The 20,454-nt window shown below is 32.2% G+C and overlaps 1 protein-coding gene across 1 annotated transcript; it reads left to right on the top strand.

Moving 5' to 3' along the window:
• The first annotated feature begins 9,889 nt into the window (after positions 1–9,889).
• LOC126709924 (protein NRT1/ PTR FAMILY 6.3-like) lies at positions 9,890–16,678 on the top strand. The gene is made up of 5 exons (XM_050410294.1): positions 9,890–10,190; positions 10,313–10,490; positions 10,618–10,657; positions 10,728–11,299; positions 15,640–16,678. The coding sequence occupies exons 1-5, from the start codon at positions 10,076–10,078 to the stop codon at positions 16,508–16,510; spliced, it is 1,776 nt and encodes a 591-aa protein (XP_050266251.1). The 5' UTR covers positions 9,890–10,075; the 3' UTR covers positions 16,511–16,678.
• Positions 16,679–20,454: the final 3,776 nt, after the last annotated feature.

Below are 20,454 nucleotides of genomic sequence, written 5' to 3'. Positions count from 1 at the left end.
AGGTTTACAAAAACCCACTTGCATTACCAACTTAATGTAAAAATTGTCAAATTAAAAACTGCATCTGCGATTCTCGATCAATCAACTATGTGTTGAGAAACCAAAAAGTTTTCTTTCCTTGAATATAGAACTTATGACTCAACAAGAGTTACAATTTGTCAAGTTTGCTAATACTTTGGACCTAACACATAGAGAATTAGATTGGAAACAATTGTACATTTGGCAAACCCTAAAGAAGTCAATTCTCCCTCCCCCTTTTATACAGTATTTTCATCAAATAAAAAATCAACTAAATATACATTTTTCTCAACAAAAAAAAAAAAAAAAAAAAAAAAAAAAAAAAAAACTAGATGTACCTAAACCACACGTAACTGCTAAAACAGTTTTATTTATTTTTTTTATAGAGAAAAAAAATTTAAGAATTCTTTTACATTTTTTTTTAATTTCTCTAATTATAGAATTCTTTTAGTTACAATTAATAAAATTAGTTGAGAAAAAAAAAATTTAGTGTAGCCTATAATGTCTCACTCATTGTCTTGATAGTGAAGTGAATAAAGATATGTTTAACTTTTGTGAAGAGGGAAACAAAGAGGCCCAAATGAAAAAAAAAAAAAAAAAAAATACCCCTTGAGTTTTGGACCCACTGAACTTTTAAATTTTCTTCATAACACTTTGATGTTTTCATATTCACATCTTAAACCAATTTTGGTTGTTCTTAGTGACGAAAAAAGAATCATGTGACTATCAAATGACACAACCATGCAACTAGTTCGTACCAAAATGAAACACAAATAACAATATAATCAGACATTGTTGTTATGCATATTTTATTTGATGCGATTGAATTTTTGGGTCATAAATATAATAGTCATATTATTCTTTACTGTCACTAAGAGTAAACAAAAGTTAGTTTCAAAAACCAGTTTCACAAATGTGAAAATTTTAGGAGCATAATAAAGAAAAGTTAAATGCTCATGGGTTCAATTTGCAATTGATCCAAACTCCAAGGGATGTTTATGCATTTTGAACAAAAAAATATTGCCATTAGCAATTAGTCTATTACATTTCTTAATAACCCCAATTTTTAAAAGAAAACAAAAGAAAATTAAATACAAAGCTAGACAGGCCCGCAATAACCGAGAAAGGGTAAGGACTTTCACCTTTCGGTAGCCCATGGACCCTTGTTTACGCAAAGAACTCAAGACGAGTCAAAACTCCGCGTATTAAAAGGGTTGGGCCTCGGTTTGCTATGGGCTGGACCTTGTATGAGGAAATCTTATGCTTCAAGATGTCATGTCAAAAATAAATAAATAAATAAAAAACAAGAAAAAAGAATATAGCGAGAGAACAAAGGATGGAACCACATTAGGGCTAAGGCCTTGAGAAGATTGTCTTATAAGACATGGCAGTAATCCGATCATGCTCTCTCGAATAGAAAATCCGATTATCGATAAGCTTTTTTGTCCAACTGCCACACCACAAATGATTTTATAGGTCGAATTTAATTGACAAAAGCTTATAGAATACCTTTGTGCTTTGAATAGTGTATTTTTCCTCTTTCTTAATGACATATGAGAATCTCATTGTTGTGCCGTCCATGCACGCAGGTTTCAAGCTACATTAAACGTGGCACCACCCTTTTTTTTTTTTTTTTTCTTCAATAATTTTGCCGACCAAATCATCATTATCTTAAACGTAGCTATAAGTCCTCTCTATCTCTTCATTTTTTTTTCCCCTCTTTTAGTAATCCCTCTCTCTTTTCTTTTTTGTTATCAACTTATGTTTCCGGAAATAGAAAAGGGGAATTTAGTGAATCCCTTACAGGTTATCGCGCAGCTTTCCTGTTTCTTATTTAACTTTAAGTACCCCTTCAAACCAGTAAGGGTAAGATACCTTCTTCTTCTGTGTTTTTTTCTCAGCCTTCTAAGTAGTCTTCACCTGCAAGGGATAGATTGGGAAATCCTTTCTTTAGTTCTGTTCTTCTTTCTTATTATAATCTACTTCTTTCCTTTAGATTATGCCAATTTAATCATCTTTTGCGGATACTTCCTTCATCAAGGGCTAGCTAAGTGGGGGTTTTACCTGGCTTTTCAGCAAGTCTGGCCACTTTGCGCTCTCATTCTTTTTGGAAAAAGAACAGTCAAGTTCGACCCCTAAGAAACGTTGTTTGTCCTTTATTTTGCTGCTCATTATTCAATTTATTATAGATATGAGTTTTTTTTTTTTTTTTTTTGCTGGGCAGCTAGCTGGACTTTGTAAGATGATCAATGTTTCAATCATGAGTGTATAAATTTATATCCAATCAGCTGTCATTTAGCCACTGTTTATTTCTTGTCAGGTGGGTCTGGCTTTTTCGAAGTTTTGAGATCCTCTCTCGTACCATGCATTCTAGTTTTTATTCCACATACATATCAAAATTAATAAGAGTCCGGTTAATATATGCTCTTAGAGTATACATTAACAAATCTATTTTTGGAAAACAAAAAAAAATTTATCAGAAATTGAAAAATTTGTTAAAACAAAATTAGTAAGAATCCGGTTAATATATACCCTTAGAGTATACATTAACAAATTTATTTTTGGAAAAAAAAAATTTATCAGAAATTGAAAAAAGGGTATACTATTGTGTGCCTTAAGGCACACGTTAGTAAAATCCTATTAATAATACTGAAGCTATTGAAAAGTTTATTTGTATTTCCTTAACACAAAAGTGGGTTTAAAATTTTAAATATACGAACATGTGCTAATTAGGCAACTATATGTAGTTAGCATTATAACTATGAGAGAGAGAGAGAGAGAGAGAGAGAGAGAGAGAGAGAGAGAGAGAGAGAGAGAGAGAGAGAGAGAGAGAGAGAGAGAGAGAGAGAGAGAGAGAGAGAGAGAGAGAGAGAGAGAGGGTTGGTGTATATATCCCAATGAATTTGGGAATAATTTTTTTTTTTTTTTTTAGAAAAAAAAAATCAATTGTTTTCAAAATAAGTTTGAAATTTTGAATGTGAATTGTTATAGGCCAAAGTTCAAACATTGAAAGGACAATTTTTTTTTTTTTTTTAATACAAGATAAAAATTCTACTTTAATCTAATCTAAGTATATATATGTGAAACTCCCTCTTGGAAACTTGAAACCTCGTCCTTACCCCCCCCCATCATACCCCAAAAACACTTAATACTTATAAAGTGACTATCGCGCCAAGGGTGTGCAGTGGTTAAAATGACAAATATTAAGTTGAAGAATTAATTTATAAAATAAAAAAATAAAAATGAAAGATTTTCATGTGACCGTATTTTTTGCATTATGCATTATAAAGATGTTACTTGATTGAAGTGATTGAATAATGGGTGAAAGCATGAAAGAGAGAGTAAACTCAAAGTTTTACGTGATTCGGTCTAAAGGACTATGTCCATGGTGAAAAACCCTTAATGGCTACATATTGTCTATTAAGCTCTTTAGTTTATAATGAACCTAATGTAGGTTTATATACTAGAGCAACCTATAAATTAAACCTAGGCTAACCATATAGGTTTACATGCATGTTCCTACAATTGATTCGAGTTAGACTCTCAGACCATAATTAGGGGTGTCAAATGGGTAGGTTTGGGGTGAGCATAATTGGGTTGGGTATATAAAACTCATTTACCCATTAAAACTCATTTAACTAATTGTTTCTAACCCAAATCTAACCCAACCCAATTATTATGGGTAAACCCCAACCCACCCAATTACCAAAATGCCACTAAAGTGAAAATGACCAAAGTACTCTAAAAATATTAAACAAATTTCTTGTACTTTCCCACACTTTCTCACCTACCAAACAAGAAGTTCACAAATTTACAATAGCAAATATCGGATCCACACAACCTAGATACATAACACAATCACCATAACAATTCAAACGATTTGGTTTCCCGGTAGCTCACAGTTCTTTTTTTTTTTTTTTCTTCAATTTTTCTAATAAAAGTTAAGAGCAAATAAATAGACCAAAAAAAAAAAAAAAAAAAAAGAAGCATGATTACGTTAGAACCAAAACAAGCACAACTTTCTTACACTTTATCAAGATCCAAACAAAGCCAAACGAATAATTTTTCCAAAAAAAAAAAAAAAGTGAAGAAAAATTACCGGATCACTGGTGACAAGGCGAGAAATTCGATCAGAAATCTCGAAGGCATGGCGAGAGCCAGCCCAGACGATCTTCATCTCATCCACATTGAACTGAGCTTTGCTCCTCTCGCTCGCTAGCTGATCAACTCTCACTATTTCCTACAAACACTCAACAAAAGCCCTAATCGAAGCGAAACCCCAATTATCTAATCTCACAGAGAAAGAGAGAGAGAAATCAATTTCACTACAAATTTCTTTCTTTTTTCTTTGAATGCACCTTTGATTGGTGTTTTTTGTGTGGAGCGAAAAATAATTGCTACACTTTCAAAAACTGTAGAAGAAGGTGTGAAATTGCACCAACTGTGAGATTTCTTCTTGGTTGAGAATCTGTGCAAGGAATCACGGTGAATAGTCTTCAAATCGTCGTGAAACATTCGCCTCCACCTCTGTCCCTCATCGCTACTGCTAGGTCCTCTACCGCCGCAGCCGTTGATGTTGATGACGACGATGATGGTTGTGATGGCTCTGATGATTGGACGGGTGCAGAGGATGACAATGAGACTGCCTTAGGTGAACTCTGAAGCTTTGAAGCTGTTGGGTTTCGATTAAAACGTGATTGGAGGCTGAGAAAATGAGTGAAAATGAAACGTCTGAGGGCTGGGTTTTTTTATTTATTTATTTTTTTTTTTATGGGAAGGGCTGGGTTGAATTTGGAAATATTGTTTTTGGATTAAATGGGGCTCAATGGGTTTTTAGTTAAAACCCAATAATCACTAGGTTTAATTGGGTTGATGCCCATTTAACCAAATTAATAATTGGATGGGTTTGGGTTTAGGCGGGCAAATGGGTTTGGACATATTTTGCCACCCCTAACCATAATATATCTAACAATACACAAGAAGTAGGTACGTAGTTTGCTTTTTCTGGTGAATCCAGAAGATCTGTGCTGCACCATTAGCTCTGCGTAAATTAATTGCCTATGAAAATTGAAACAGGCTTCTATGATGCCATCCTTGAAGCAAATCAGGTGATCATTGCTCGAGCAGTTAATGCTGCATCATGCATCCGGAGATTTCTCTGTTGTGGCGCATATGGTTTTATGAGGTCAAATATCTTTTATGCTTCTTTCGCAAGTGGGATGTGAGCTTTTGTTCTTAAATGTTCTAATGTGAGCTTGGAAGCTCACTTAGCAAAGTATTTTGGTTAGAACTTAGAAGAGACTCCTGATTGGATTCCATAAGGGAGCTATAGGTACTAGCTAGGTAGTGCAAACTGACGTAAATCATTAAGTATCTGATCAAAATAAGAATTTTCCGCTATCTTATTAAAAAAAATCATTACTCACATGATAAAACTTGTGGTCCAAAGCAAAAATGTTGACTTATGATTTGAAGGAATTGAAAACATACGGATCAGATCATTGTATAAATCTTCCGAATTGAAGACAGATATTTACCCCCCTAAAAAATTTGTGGTCAACATTAGTTCTCATAATCTATGATGGTCTTGCAAATCACTGTTCATTGGATGGCCATTAGTGTTGGAGCTGATTTAAACAATAAAGCTAATGTGATCATTCCAAATTCTACATGATTCCCATCCCTTAGAAAACCATAACTTATATGCGTCACTTTTAACGAGTATCCATAGAGTATTTGTTAGTAAACAATTTTAGAAAAATCTTGATACCAATTTTAAGAGAAATATAAAAAATTGTTAAAAAAATCAAATTTTCCCCAAAAAAAATTTCTAAAAATATTGCATAAACTGATAAACCAATACTCTAATTAGAACATTCTTTTAACTTTTCCCCACTTATATATTTGCTCAAAAACCTTGTTGCTAAAGTGATACTTTCGTTATATTTTTAATGGAGATGTTTAAACTACAAAGTTCATTTTCCTTGTATTGAATGACTTGTTAATTAGTCGGTTTGCATGTATAGTTTCATTTGCTACGTTATCAATAAAAACTATGGTCCATTTGGATTTAAGGGGAAGGATGAAGAGTAGAGTAAAGTAAAATAAATTAGGCCTAAAATTAGTTAATTTTCCCCTCCTTCTCCCCTCCATCCAAACGGATCCTAAATGTAGTAATTAATGTTTTGAGAAAATGAAAAATTAAATATATATTAAAGCTACAGACTATTAATGTGATGAATGATTATTAATAAATAAAAAATTGATGTTACTAATAAGTCTAAATGAAAACCATTAAGAATTGACTATAGCAATAGTTTGTAAAAATATTGCTATATAGGTTGTAGCTATAGCATTGCTTAAAACTAAAAATATAGTTTGCATTGTTCTGATTACATGGGTAGTCACATATTGCACCAGTACATAGTGCACCGCTTACATATTGGGTAGTTACAAACTGCACCAGTACATATTTCACCGCTTACATTTTTTTTTTTTTTTTTTTTTTGAGAAACCAGAGTGGGTAACAGCCTGGGCTTTATTGAAAGAACCTCAATGGGGATCAAATAAAACTAGAGGCGCAATGCTAAAGCATCAGCCACAGTATTACATATACTCTAATTAGAACATTCTTTAATACTCCCATAAACAAAATTATGAGAGATAGAGAAGGGAAACAATTACATATTGGGTAGTTACAAAATTTGCCTCAACTGTGATCTTCATTTAATTTTTTTCTCTCTTTAATTCTTTGACTTTATTTTTCAGCGGGAACTATGACAAAATTTTCCAACTCCTAGTCGTAATTTCCTGTAAGCCTAACCCATTACCCAAAAACGTTTTCACTTCGGTGATGACAATGTAATCCCATCTCAAACAATCCACGTTACACCTTGGGTTCTCAGTTTTCTTGCTTTTGCTTTTTGTGTCGTCGCTTATAAAATCCAGGAAAAACAAATATGCCACATTGATTCCTTTGTTTTTTGCTGAATTATTTCAAAAGAAATGAATAAATCAAACTAAACTAAGGCTGCATTTGTTTCGCCTGAAAACACTTTCAGGAAATTATTTTACACCCTTATATGTGTTTGGCAGCCACGGAAAATACGGTCAACAGAAAATCATTTACGCTTTGACCGGAAAATAACCCGCTTTGAGCGTAAAATCATTTATGCTTTGATTTTACCTTCAATGAATTTCTGGAAAACACACCCGAAGAGAGAGAGTGAGAGAAAGCTCCAGCACACACCCGAAGACAGAGAGAGAGCTAGAAGGGAAAGTGAAGAAGACAACCCAACCGTCGCCTCCTTCAAACCCACCCACCGATCTTGCTTCCATCAGACCCATGTCACTGATCTTGCCTCTACCGCCTCTAGATTAAACCCACCGTGACCCAGTTGCCTCCGCCTCGCAATCTTGCCTCCGCCACCTCTAGATCGAACCCAGTCACCTCTCTCTCTTCCTTCTTCTCTCAATTTGACTGGATTTGATGAATTTTTTGGTTTGGTTTGATATTATATATTTGTTTAGAAGCTGAGAAAATGTGAGCATCAAGTAGAAAATGTGTTTTCTATAGTATTTTCAAGAACACAACCAAACACTAAAAAATATTTTTCAAATTATTTTTTTAAATGCCACCAAACACCTAAAATTTTCACCTGAAAATATTTTACACTTGGAAAACATTTTACATTGAACCAAACGCAGCAGCCTAAGCCACGTGCTTCTATTGACTTTAGCTGAGTGACGGTTTTTCTTGGTCTTATTAATGTGAATTTAGGACACACTTGGTAGACTGTAATTAGGGGTGTCCACAGGTCGGGCCGGGTCGGGTTTGTGCCCGACCCAAAGTTATTGGGTGGGTGAAAATCAAAACCGAAACCGACCCGTTTTAATGGTCGGATCATCCAGTTCGGGTCCGTCAGTTTTGGGTAGGTTGTCAGTCGGTTTCGGGTTTTGAAGCCGATGCCGATATTTCACCGTTGGTGTCGATATTTCACCAAATCGGTCAAGATCTAGCTGATATTTGGCCGGATCCGTTGAATCTGGACTAGATCTCGACGAGATCTTGCCAAATCTGGTGGATTTCATGTTGCTCTTTGTCAGAAAATCAAAAAAATCGCCGGATCTGGTGGATTGCAATGGATTTCAAGAAGCTCTTTGTCGGAAAACCTTTGGATCTTGCCAGATTTTGTTGATTTTATGGTCGAGTTAGGTGGCTCGGGTTTTTGGGGAGGAAACCTGCCAGCCGACCCTAATGGATCGGGTCTTGTGGGAGGTGACCCGCCGGCGACTATCAGATTGATCGGTTCGAGTGGTGGCCAGTCGGTTTTAGGCAGGTCCGGCGGGTTAAGTGGGTCATCGGGTTGTGTGGACACCCCTAACTATAATGTAATAGATATTCCTATGGTATAACTATTCGATTGTTTGGTTATATTTTTATTACAATGAATAGTTCTTCTTTATGAATAGCTATTCTTTAAAATGAAGAATAATTATTCTTTATTAAAAGTATTGAATAACTATTCTTTCACCTTATGTAATAACTTTTTAAATTTTTTTTCTAAAAAGCCATTAGTTGCTACATCTTCAAAAGGAAAGAAAATAAATTTTCCTTGTTGTTAATTATTAGCTCTATTTTGAACACCCTAAAATAAGTGTATTTTAGGAAATTTGATTTTAAAATGATTTTATTACACCTTTTTTTTATACTCTACTAAATTGTGGATGCATGTTCAGGATTCTATTCCTAAATGGTCACCAAACTAATGAATAGTAATACTTATTTACATTTCAACTTAATGTATTCCTTATAATACTTATTTCTATTCCCATGTAATAATCATTACAGTGTACCAAACGTGCCCTTAGAGATTTGAATTGCGTAATTATTTCCCTTCTCTATCTCTCATAATTTTGTTTATTACTAAAATATCATTTTCGTCTGCAATATTATTTGATAAACCCTAATAAGCAAAAAAAAGAAAAAAAAGAAAAGAAAAAGGAAGTCAACCAGAGCAAGTTAAAAGGCAACAATGCACAATAGCAGTAAAAAAAAAAAAAAAAAAACAAAAACCAGAATAAACAGCATAAAACAAATAGAAAGCCCAAAACAACCCTTAATTATTTTAACACATAAATTAATTTGATTCTAAAAATACTTTTCGTGTGAATTGAGTATGAAATGGACAAAGTTTAGTTACAAAATTGTTGTAATCTAAAATTACAACCTTACTTAGTAAAATAAGCATTACTACATATTTTTGAAAATCTAACCGAATTGCATGTTCTTTATACTCTCAATATATATGTCAAATTTTATGTCAATTGGATATTATTTACTATATAATCTACAAGCTTATATTTTATGTATAATTTTAAACTACAAAAACTTACAGTTTAAATAATTTATTGATGGCATAGCTATTGATCTTTAAAACTGCATACTAAACAAATGCAAATCAGGTGTGTTAACAATTTCGATAAATTTACAATTATATATATGTGTGTGTGTTGCATAAGTTTTCTATGTGTTGTGAATATTAATAAATGCCATGCTTACCAAAATTTTCCTACATAAATAGTTAAATGATTATTATGTATATTAATATCTTGATAAATGCAAAAAAAAAATATATATATATATATATATATATATCATTTAAATATTAATATATGGTTTAAATAGTATTTCATTTTCTTGTGTATATTTTATTTTTATTTTGTTTGAGAAAAAAAATTTATTTTCTTCTAGTTATAGTTTATATAGTTTCCATTTTAATGCACACTGCACACAGTTTCTTCAAAACTTATATTTAGTAGCTTTTCTAATGCATCATACTGGTTAGCAACTAATATATATAAATATATGGAATCAAGCTAAGCTTACAGGTGTCAGTTCAAGACAAAATGAAATTTCTTGATTGAATTTAAGGTTTTTGAGCTCTATAAATACTAAATAGGCTACAAGGCCTGTACATGTTCCTGCTACCCTCAAGTCTCATATTTCTCAACCATTATTCACGCTCCACAGAAAAATTGAAGCACAGCTCCAACAATGTTTGACCTCCCTCAAACACAAGGGAAAACCCTCCCAGATGCCTGGGATTACAAAGGCCGTCCAGCCGAGCGGTCTAAAACCGGTGGCTGGACCGCAGCTGCCATGATTTTAGGTCTCACATACACACCCTCCCCTGCCCATTTTTATTAGTATTCTATATCCTTCTCTCTTGTAGTTCTAGCATATAATAATAATCCATGATTAATCTTTCTTCTTTGGGGTATTTTTCCACAGGTGGGGAGGCAATGGAAAGGTTAACAACGCTGGGTATTGCTGTCAATCTGGTGACCTATTTGATTGCTACCATGCATTTGGGCAATGCTACCTCTGCCAACACAGTCACCAACTTCCTTGGCACCTCTTTCATGTTCTGTTTACTTGGTGGCTTTATAGCCGACACCTTTCTTGGCAGGTTGAGAATACTCAAAATTGATCAATCTATTCTATACATTCTTCCATCTTAAAAAAGCTTGGTTTGCGCTTTATAGTTAAAACCCATCAACAATTTTCTTTCCTTGATTTGCTTCCTCTCCTAATAGGTATCGCACAATTGCCATCTTCGCCAGCGTTCAAGCAACTGTAAGATTCTTGATCTTGCTTCTTGAATATTTAAAATTGGTCATTTTTTATTAATCTTTTTGGTGATCAGGGTGTCACAATTTTGACAATCTCAACCCTAATCCCAAGCCTCCGTCCACCCAAATGCGCTGTGGACACAGTACCACCTTGCATCCCCGCAAGCGGCAAACAGCTACTAGTTCTTTATTTGGCACTATATCTCACAGCTCTTGGTACCGGTGGTCTAAAATCGAGCGTGTCAGGCTTTGGTTCGGACCAATTTGATGATTCAGACAAAGAAGAAGAAATCCGAATGACAAATTTTTTCAGTTGGTTCTTCTTCTTCATAAGCATAGGCTCGCTTTGCGCTGTGACAATTCTTGTGTACATTCAAGACAACCAGGGGAGAGAATGGGGTTATGGAATTTGCGTGTGTGGAATCGTTCTTGGCTTAGTTGTGTTCTTGTCGGGCACAAGGAGGTACCGGTTCAAGAAGCTCGTGGGTAGCCCGCTTACGCAGATTGTTGCGGTGTTTGTCGCGGCGTGCAGGAAGAGGCATTTGGAACTGCCTTCGGATTCATCTTTGTTGTTCAACGATGATGACATTATTGACGAGGGACAGAGGAAGAAGAAGCAGAGGTTGCCCCATACCAAGCAGCTGCGGTGAGTGATTTCTCATACCATTCTTTCAACTACTCTTTTAACTGTAGTAACTGTGTTGTTATTTTCACCCCCTGTTTTTTCTTATAACTTGTGCTGAGATAAATTATGATTTACTATAATAAATTAATATGCCAAAGTAATTTTACAGTCATCACAAATTGCCATCTTTTATACTATTAAAAAAAATTGTGAAATTTTATTGTGTTTTTCAAACTTAATAGATGACAACTCTTTTAGATAATCTATAATATTATTTCCCTTAATTTTGTTTCTAGTCCCTAAAATATCAAAAGTTCTAATTTACCATTCCTGAACTGTCAAAAACATTATAATTTTAATGATTCTATCTATACCGATTAACCCTCTATCCTACATGTATAATAGAATGTTTAGGTGGCATTATTTAATGGTTATTTGGCATGAGTTAATCTAACATGGGTCCGGTTAATGTATGTCTTTAAGGCACATATTAACTATTTATTTTGAAATTTTTTAAATAAAAAATTGAAAAAACTGTCAAAACAATTAATTACTCTTTTTGTTTTTCTATAAAAAAAATTTAAAAATAATTTACTACATTAATAAATCCCAAAATAGAAAGATGACATGTTGTGAGGACTCATCCAAATTGTAGTTTGAGTCTTTGAGATAATGATTGGTTTATTGTTTTCTGACGTGGTTTGAATAATATCATAGACTATAGTTGCCTCCTTTGTCCTGTCATACATGACAACAACAGTAATGCGCATTACAATGGGTCTTTGATCTCAAAAACCTATTTTCCCATTGCTTTTATACTTTTACACTCTTTTTTTACATCGAATTGATCATGTATTAAAATATGAATATTTTAACATTAATTCTAGTTATTAATGTAAAATAATGGATACAAGCGAGTGTATGAGGATGTTTTTCCTTTCCCTTAGCCTTGGCCTTATATTTTGAACCTTTTCCCTACCAATGATGGTCCCATCCTTAATGAGACTCTTACCCCAAAGACACATTTTTCCATACACCACATTTTTTTTTCCAAATGTTAGTTTTTACTCTGGGGAGTGACATTATTAATTAGTGTATATATTTGGCCAATTGGTCTTCCATCTAGAACTTTTCCTCTACCAGATTCTCAAAAAAAAAAAAAAAAAAAAAAAAAAAATTTCCTTTACCAATGATGATACCATCTTTGATGAGACTCTTACTCTAATGGTACATTTTTCCAAGTCCAAATCTTCTGTCCTACTTTTCCTGCTCTACCCTATACTCCACTAATAAAAACTTGCCACATGTTCACCTAATTAATTAATTACTACCATTAGTCCAAATCTTATGTCCCACTTTTTCTCCTCCACCCTATACTCCACCAGTAAAATCTTGCCACATGTTCACCTAATTAATTATTTACTACCATTAATTAATAATGATAGTATTAATGAGTCAATAATGGTAGTATTTAATTAGTTAGGTGAACAAGTGGCAAATTTTTATTGGTGGAGTATAAAGTGAAACAGGAAAAGTGAAACAAAAGATTTGGACTCCAATTTTCTATATGCTCGTTAGCCAACATTTTCTTTCAAATGTCGTTGTTACTTTGGGGAGTGGCAACATTAATTAGGGTATGTATTTCACCAATTGTTCGATCTTGAATGTGACCAATCAAATCATGCAATTCATATTTGTCTTTATATATATATATATATATATATATATATAAATTCAGTGCTCTGTGACCTCTATCTCGTATTAACTAATACAAAATAATCATTAAATAATATTATCTAAGCATTCCATTATATATGCAGAGGATAGAAAGTAGATTGAATGGATTGTAACGAGATTGTATAATATTTTTAATAGTTTAAGGATGAAGATAAAATTATTAAATTAAAAAAAAAACTTTTGAGATATTTTTTATTAAAAAAAAAAAAAAAGTAACTTTTGACATAGCTTGAGGATGAAATGAAATTTATGTAAACTTCACGGACAAAAGTCAATATTTTTTCCATCCATATACTATTTTCGTTCAAGCATCTTTATAGGAGTGCATTAGTGCTCTCATTGGTATAATATTTTTTTTCTAAAAAAAAGGTCTTCGTGTTTTTTTTTTTTTTTTTTTTTTTTTTAAGTAAGTCCACTTTTTAATGGTTAATAATTAAGGAAAATGTTAAAGAATGGCCTAAAAGTATTGGTTTAGAAACAATTTTTAAAAATATTTTATAAAAAAAATGATAAATCAATAAATTTTGTTGATAATTTTTTTTTTCAATAAAAATAATGTCAAAACTTTCCTAATATAGTTTATTAACAATTATTTTAATGACACCAACACCGTTAACATGACCCAATATTTAAATTAAGATACTAGTCAAGCATTCTGACCATCCTAAATAGCACAAAAACACACACAGACAAGTACTAGAATACCCCCATATTCTTCTATAAAAAAGAAAAAGAAAAAAAGATACCCCTTATTGAATGCATAACAAGCATGATAGTCCTAATATGGCTTATCTCTTTACTGGGGCATAGTGGCATATACCTATGCAATTTGCCAATCAGACGCTAAAACTATTGACCTAGGATGCTAAATGAGTGGCAGCCAGCACCTGGCGGCATCAAATTAATGCATGGGACACCAATAACATACAACTTGTGAGAGATATGATATAATGTTTTTCAATCTGCGTGTATATATATATATATATATATATATATATATATATATATGTATATGATATAATTTTTTTCAATTTACGTATTTTATTAGATAAGCTAATTTGAACTCATAAAATTTATATCCTTTAGTATTTCTTAATATAAACATCTAGAAATAAATAAAAGTTTTTGTTATTAAAAAAATTTCATCAAATTTTTAATCATCTAAAAAAAATCATATTTTTTTCATCTTTTGAGACACATGAGTAGGGACAAAAATTATGTTCTTTGGTCCTTCACAATCTCATCCTATTTGTATTTTTTTTTTTTTTTGGGTGAATAATCCCATTTGTATTTATCTCTTTATATCTTTCATAATCCTAGCATCAAAACCCAAACTTGTCAATCATGCATCTAAAATATTACCATATAATTATATAAAACTTATATAGTATGAGCTGTAAGTGTGTGTAACGAGGAAAGGATGATCAATCTACGGCATCACTCTAAGATTTACAATGGAATCGAAAGATAGTATCACGAGGGGCGGCTATGGCTGCAGCCTGCAGCATATATGGCAATCTGTCTCCCAAATATTTATATATATTAGTAATTTATTAATTTCTAGTTTTCTACGTATAAATTTATTATATGTACAAAAAAATTAATTTAATATATAATTTCTCTATATTTATAAATAATTTTGATTCAATTTTCTAAAAATTTATTGATTTAATTAAATAATAAAGGCTTAGCTTTGTTGTCTTTTATTCTACGAGATTCTTTAAATGGATAAAAAATTCACTTTTCGCCTTCATAGTACAAGAAAATACACCATGCATCAGAAGTATGTTTTCTTCATTTACCATAAAGGTGGTTCTTCATGTGAGAGGAAGGAAACATGCATCAAATCCATGTGAAAGAAAGAAAACATACATCAGATACTTGATATACTTGGATCCACATATTGGCTTGATCTGCCAAACAAAATGACAAAAGCAAATTACCTTTTTTTTGGTTGTTGCTAATATACCAACCGATCAAATTACTTTCATTTTAATGAGTACGCAATCACATTGTCAGTTGTCCTTGATTCCATATCTAGCCATGTCATTTTCATTTTGATCCGTATATGCAACTGCAATTTAATTTACAGGTTGGTGTACCATCATGACAAGCTACTTGTAGAGTAATTATAAATTTTATTATATAAATCTTAAAAAATGACGTATAATCATTGTTGTGACTTTTTTTTTTTTAACATTTATTTATTAGATAGTTAAAATTCAACAATCACACTATCATATTAGTTGTAAAGTATATTTAATACAATATGTAATAGCTTTCTTTCCAACAAAAAAATAAAATAAAATAAAATCAGAGTAATACTAAAAATAAGTTATACAAACTAATATGTCATTAATAAAAAATAAATAAATAATGATATTAATTTATTGAATTATTGAAATCCACCGATCACATTAATATCTATTTATAAATTTCTGCTTATAAATTTATAGTAATTTTAATATTTCTAAAAACAGCAATTTAAACATTCATTTATTATATTACTAAAGTTTACTAATTGCATTCGTTGCATTATCATTGAGTCTAAGAAATTGAAAAGAATGTTGAATAGTAATTTTTTTTTTTTTTTTTTAATCTAATGGTGCATATGCACTACGCAGTTTCTTGAACAAGGCAGCAATCAAGGACCCGAAAATGGCCGGTGGTATCACTGCAGTAAGCAAGTGGTATCTATCAACCCTAACAGATGTTGAAGAAGTGAAATTGATCATTAGAATGTTACCCATATGGGCTACCACCATCATGTTTTGGACAGTGTATGTCCAAATGACCACATTCTCAGTCTCACAAGCAACCACCATGGACCGCCACATTGGTTCCTTTCAAATCCCCGCAGCTTCCCTAACTGTCTTCTTCGTTGGTAGCATTCTTTTGACTGTCCCAATTTATGATAGAATCATTGTTCCCACAGCTGGAAAAGTGCTTAAAAATCCACATGGTCTTACACCATTGCAACGCATAGGGGTTGGTCTTGTTTTCTCAATCTTTGCAATGGTGGCAGCTGCATTCACTGAAGTAAAGCGTTTGAAAGCCGCACAATCACACGGTTTAGCTAATAATCCAACGGCCGAGATCCCGTTAAGCGTGTTCTGGCTAGTTCCCCAGTTTTTCTTTGTGGGATCTGGGGAGGCCTTTACTTATATAGGACAGCTTGATTTCTTCCTACGGGAATGTCCAAAGGGGATGAAGACTTTGAGCACAGGGCTGTTTTTAATCACACTTTCGCTAGGGTTTTTTGTTAGCTCTTTACTGGTTACTATAGTGCACAAGGTGACTGGGAACCAGAGGCCCTGGCTAGCTGATAATCTGAATCAAGGGAAGCTTTACAATTTTTACTGGCTTTTGGCAATATTGAGTGCTTTGAATTTCGTGATATATTTGTTTTGTGCTAAGTGGTATGTGTACAAGGACAAGAGACTTGCTGAGGAGGGGATAGAGTTGGAAGAAACAGAGCTTAGTTGCCATGCATAAGGGTTTCTCTCACTTTGTGTTAGTTTTAATCTTAAAGCAAGTCCGCCTCTTTGTTGAAGAAATTGTTTAGGATATATAGGGCATTTGGTAATGTTGTTCTAATAATATTATTTATATTTTTTAGAAATATGTGTGAGTGAAAAAATATATGAAGATACGTGTAATATTATTTAAATACTAAAAACTGTTACTTAAAACACCCTACCAAACAACCCTTATAGTGATAAGAAAAATAATGCTAGTTTGAGGACGTTTGTAACATTACTTTTAGGATAATATTTGTTCTAGCTACCGGGTTATTTTAGGATATAGCAAAGTTATTAATAGTAGACGGCAATTCTGAAAAAAATAAATTATTATTATTAAGTAGAGTTCTCTTGTTAAATTGTGTGCCTGATTAGAATAATAAGTGAAAAGCTAAAAATTAGTTATATGTATTTTAGGCTCTTAATTTATAGAGAATAGAGAGTTTCAATAATTGAAACATCATGATTGTTCATTTGAATTGGTATTTTATTAAAATCACATAATCATTTAAAAAAAAAAAAGTTTGTCTTCCTTTTTTTTTTTTTCTTTTTTTTTTTTTAAAAGTTAGTTATTTCTTTATACACAGGTCATGTGACCAAATTCCGCACGCCCATTTGCTATCCTAGTGTTACGTGTCCATAAATTTTCTATATTATTTATTTGTTGATATTTGACTTAATTTATATATGTACTCATAAAATTTTTGCAAACATGTCACTTGGGACAATTCAATTTAAAACACAAACCAACTTCCTTTCGTATCATAAGTTACGTTAGATTTATAATACATCTATGTAAGTGTTTTTTTATCCTTTTACGTACAAAGAAGAATATGGAAATCTGGAATAAACAAAAATGTCAAGAAAATATAGATTTTTGGTAGCAAAGGAAAAGAATGAATGTAAATCTAAATTTAAAATATTTTTTAATGAGAAGTTGTATAATAAAAATAATATCAAATTGATCTTGACGTCAAGACCAAAAATGCGGTATTCAGACGAGCAAAATGTGGCATTGAGAACAAGATTGAGAGTTCGAGACCATTTCAGCCTTGACATCAATATTGCAATAATGATATCAAGACCATGATTCCTCAATCAATGAAAGCATAAACAACAATAATAATAAGCATAAAATTTTTATTTATTTATAAAGTTTCAATTTATGACGTCCGATTCTGATGATTACGCTATTTATCATTAAATTAAAATACCAATCAGTTTTGATGCATGTATGTTGGCAATTATGCCCGGTGGGAGTTTGGTAAATATGTCACATATGTGATTTGTCAATAATGATTTGGCATAAACCACATGTAACCTCTAAAATTATTATTCCAAAAGTTGCCAAAACCTTATTTATTGTTGCACTTAAGTGTCACAGTTTTGGTCATTTTCGTTTGTTAAATAGTAACACAAATGAGCTAATTCTAGTGTAATACACCTCTTCTCTCAACAAAATAGTAAGGGTTATCAAATAGCCCACGGCCCACAGCCTGACCCAGAAATCCGACAACCCATCGGGCTAATGGGCGGCCTAGCCCGTTGTTATTGAGGCCCATGGGTAGCCCACTAGCCTAGTGGGTCAGGCTATGGGCTAGTTTTTATGCTCATGGATACCTGGTGGGCTAGCTCAATAGCCCAACCCGTTGCCCAACCCAATAACTCATAATTCATAACAAAAATATATAAGAAGTGTATGAAGGATTGATCCTGAGATATTATAGAGGAATTTCTTAAGAGAACTCACTCAACCACTAAGATATTCAAAGTAATTGTGTTAAACTTAGTTTACTAAATATATATTTTTCTAGTAGTCTAGCAAATTTGAATTAACCATTTGACAATTTTTTTATTAAAGATAAAAATAAAAAACTATTTAAAACCTTAATAAAAAAAAATAAATAGGTTTCCATCAACAAAAAAAAAAAATTAAATAGATTTGACTGTAAAAAAAATTTGTAATTAAGTATTAAATTCTTTAATTCTTTCCTTTAAAAAAATAGATTGATTATTCCCTTATAAAAATTGATTCTTTTCTTATAAAAATAATAAAATAATATGCTAACACAAGCCCATGGGTAGTCCATTAAACCCAACCCGATAGTCCAACCTCGCGAAAGACCAAATGGGCATTGCCCATGGGCAAGGTCATGGGTTGAGATTTTCTCTTTTGGCCCAGCCCGACCCGGCCCATTAACTAGTTAATAGCCCATTATGTCCAGTCCATTGTGCCCATAGGCCAAGTAAAAATGGGCCGGACCGACCCGACCCGGCCCATTGACGACCCTTACAAAATAGTGTCATATAAAATAATAAAATAATTTAATTTTATCAACTTTTTCAAAATTGACTTAGGGATAGGAAATTTAATTTCTTTCAAGTTGAGGTATGTTTACCTCGTTTGTAAATGAGTCAAACTATTAAAGTTCATTATTGTTCATTTAAATTTATTTTAAATACAAGCCGAGCTTGAGCTTATTGCCAAACTAGATTATTTATGCAAGCTTGGTTTATTTTCTTCACAAACAAACTCAAGTTGTTTCAAGAGCTACTTGATTAATTTATTTATTTTTACATATTCAATAAACACTATGACTAAAATTTATTTCTTCTTCACAAATTTATGATAATAATTAATAACCATTATAATTGAAAGTATATTACTTGAGTTAATTAGATGGAATATTGATTTTTGTTCATGAATATATAACAACTAGATTCACCAATCTTTTACTGTTAAAATTTATAAATATTTTTATTAAAAAATTGATGATTTATATCATCTATTAATTACAAGTAATAATTTAATATCTTATGAACTTAATTACAAACTTACATAATTCAATATTAAATATGTATAAGTATATTTATTCTTATAATGATATATTTATTTTTGGTCTTTTTTTAAAAAATAAATTAATAAATGACAACTCCAATGCAAAAGGCTTGATCTAGGGGATAAAATTACATTGGTTGAATCATTACTTTGTGACTCATTTGACACATGTTGGGTAGTAATTCTCACATTATATGGGGAACACACAACAATTAATGATGAAAAGCACCGTTCTAATCATGAAGTTTATATTATCATAGACTATAAAAGCACTCACCTATTCCTTTCGAAATGTTCTTCCATTAAAGTTGATTGTGAGAGTTATGGGTGAATTAGTTGGCAATATAGCTACAATCCCACAAGAGAAAAAATATATAGCCAAAGTAGAAGGTATATTATGTGAGAAATTGGAGGAAAGCCAAAATCTATTAAATTTAGAGAATGGGAAAGTGACGATGCACCTTACCTACCTCACGCAACAAATGATAAATAAAGATCTATACCATACTAATATTATTACAATACAATTATCTTGTGTATGCTGTTGTGCTTGAAATGCTAGGTGGTAGGTGATTCTCATCCCTTTTATTGAATCACATACAAGCTCGAAGGTTCAACAATGGAGGAAATGAAATCACAGAGAAAGAGAGAGAGTGAACATTGTGAAGCTTGTAAAAATGATTTCGTGTATAAATTATCATGCTCTGTTCCCTTATATAATGAGAACAGAGGCGAGAAGAGTAACTGAAGTGACACGTGGCTTAGACTTATAACAAATCTAACTAACTCATTAATCTGTACAGTATAAACGACAACTGTTTAACACTAAGCTACACTATGCTATTGTAGTCTACTTTAATATGTACAAAATACAAGAAACACATACAACTATTGGTATGTACAAACTATCTACTACTTAACACTCCCCCTCAAGATGGACTATAAGTGTTTATTAAGTTCATCTTGGACAAAAGAAAGTATAGAACTGTTTATATCCAAGTGCCTTTGTGAAGAAATCAACAATTTGGTGTCTAGTAGGAACATGAAATGTCTTAATCACTCCATCTTGAATTTTGTCT

Source organism: Quercus robur, chromosome 12 (genome assembly GCF_932294415.1).
Source record: "Quercus robur chromosome 12, dhQueRobu3.1, whole genome shotgun sequence".
NCBI classification, from domain to species: Eukaryota; Viridiplantae; Streptophyta; class Magnoliopsida; order Fagales; family Fagaceae; genus Quercus; species Quercus robur.
This window is presented reverse-complemented; position numbering and strand designations above follow the sequence as displayed.

What these genes read in the sequence shown, in the direction of transcription:
- LOC126709924 (XM_050410294.1), top strand. Translation starts at nt 10,076, where the DNA reads ATGTTTGACCTCCCTCAAACACAAGGGAAAACCCTCCCAGATGCCTGG. An exon ending in GCCGACACCTTTCTTGGCAG is followed by an intron (nt 10,491 to 10,617) that starts GTTGAGAATACT and finishes CTCTCCTAATAG; the next exon opens with GTATCGCACAATTGCCATCT. An exon ending in TCGCCAGCGTTCAAGCAACT is followed by an intron (nt 10,658 to 10,727) that starts GTAAGATTCTTG and finishes TTTGGTGATCAG; the next exon opens with GGTGTCACAATTTTGACAAT.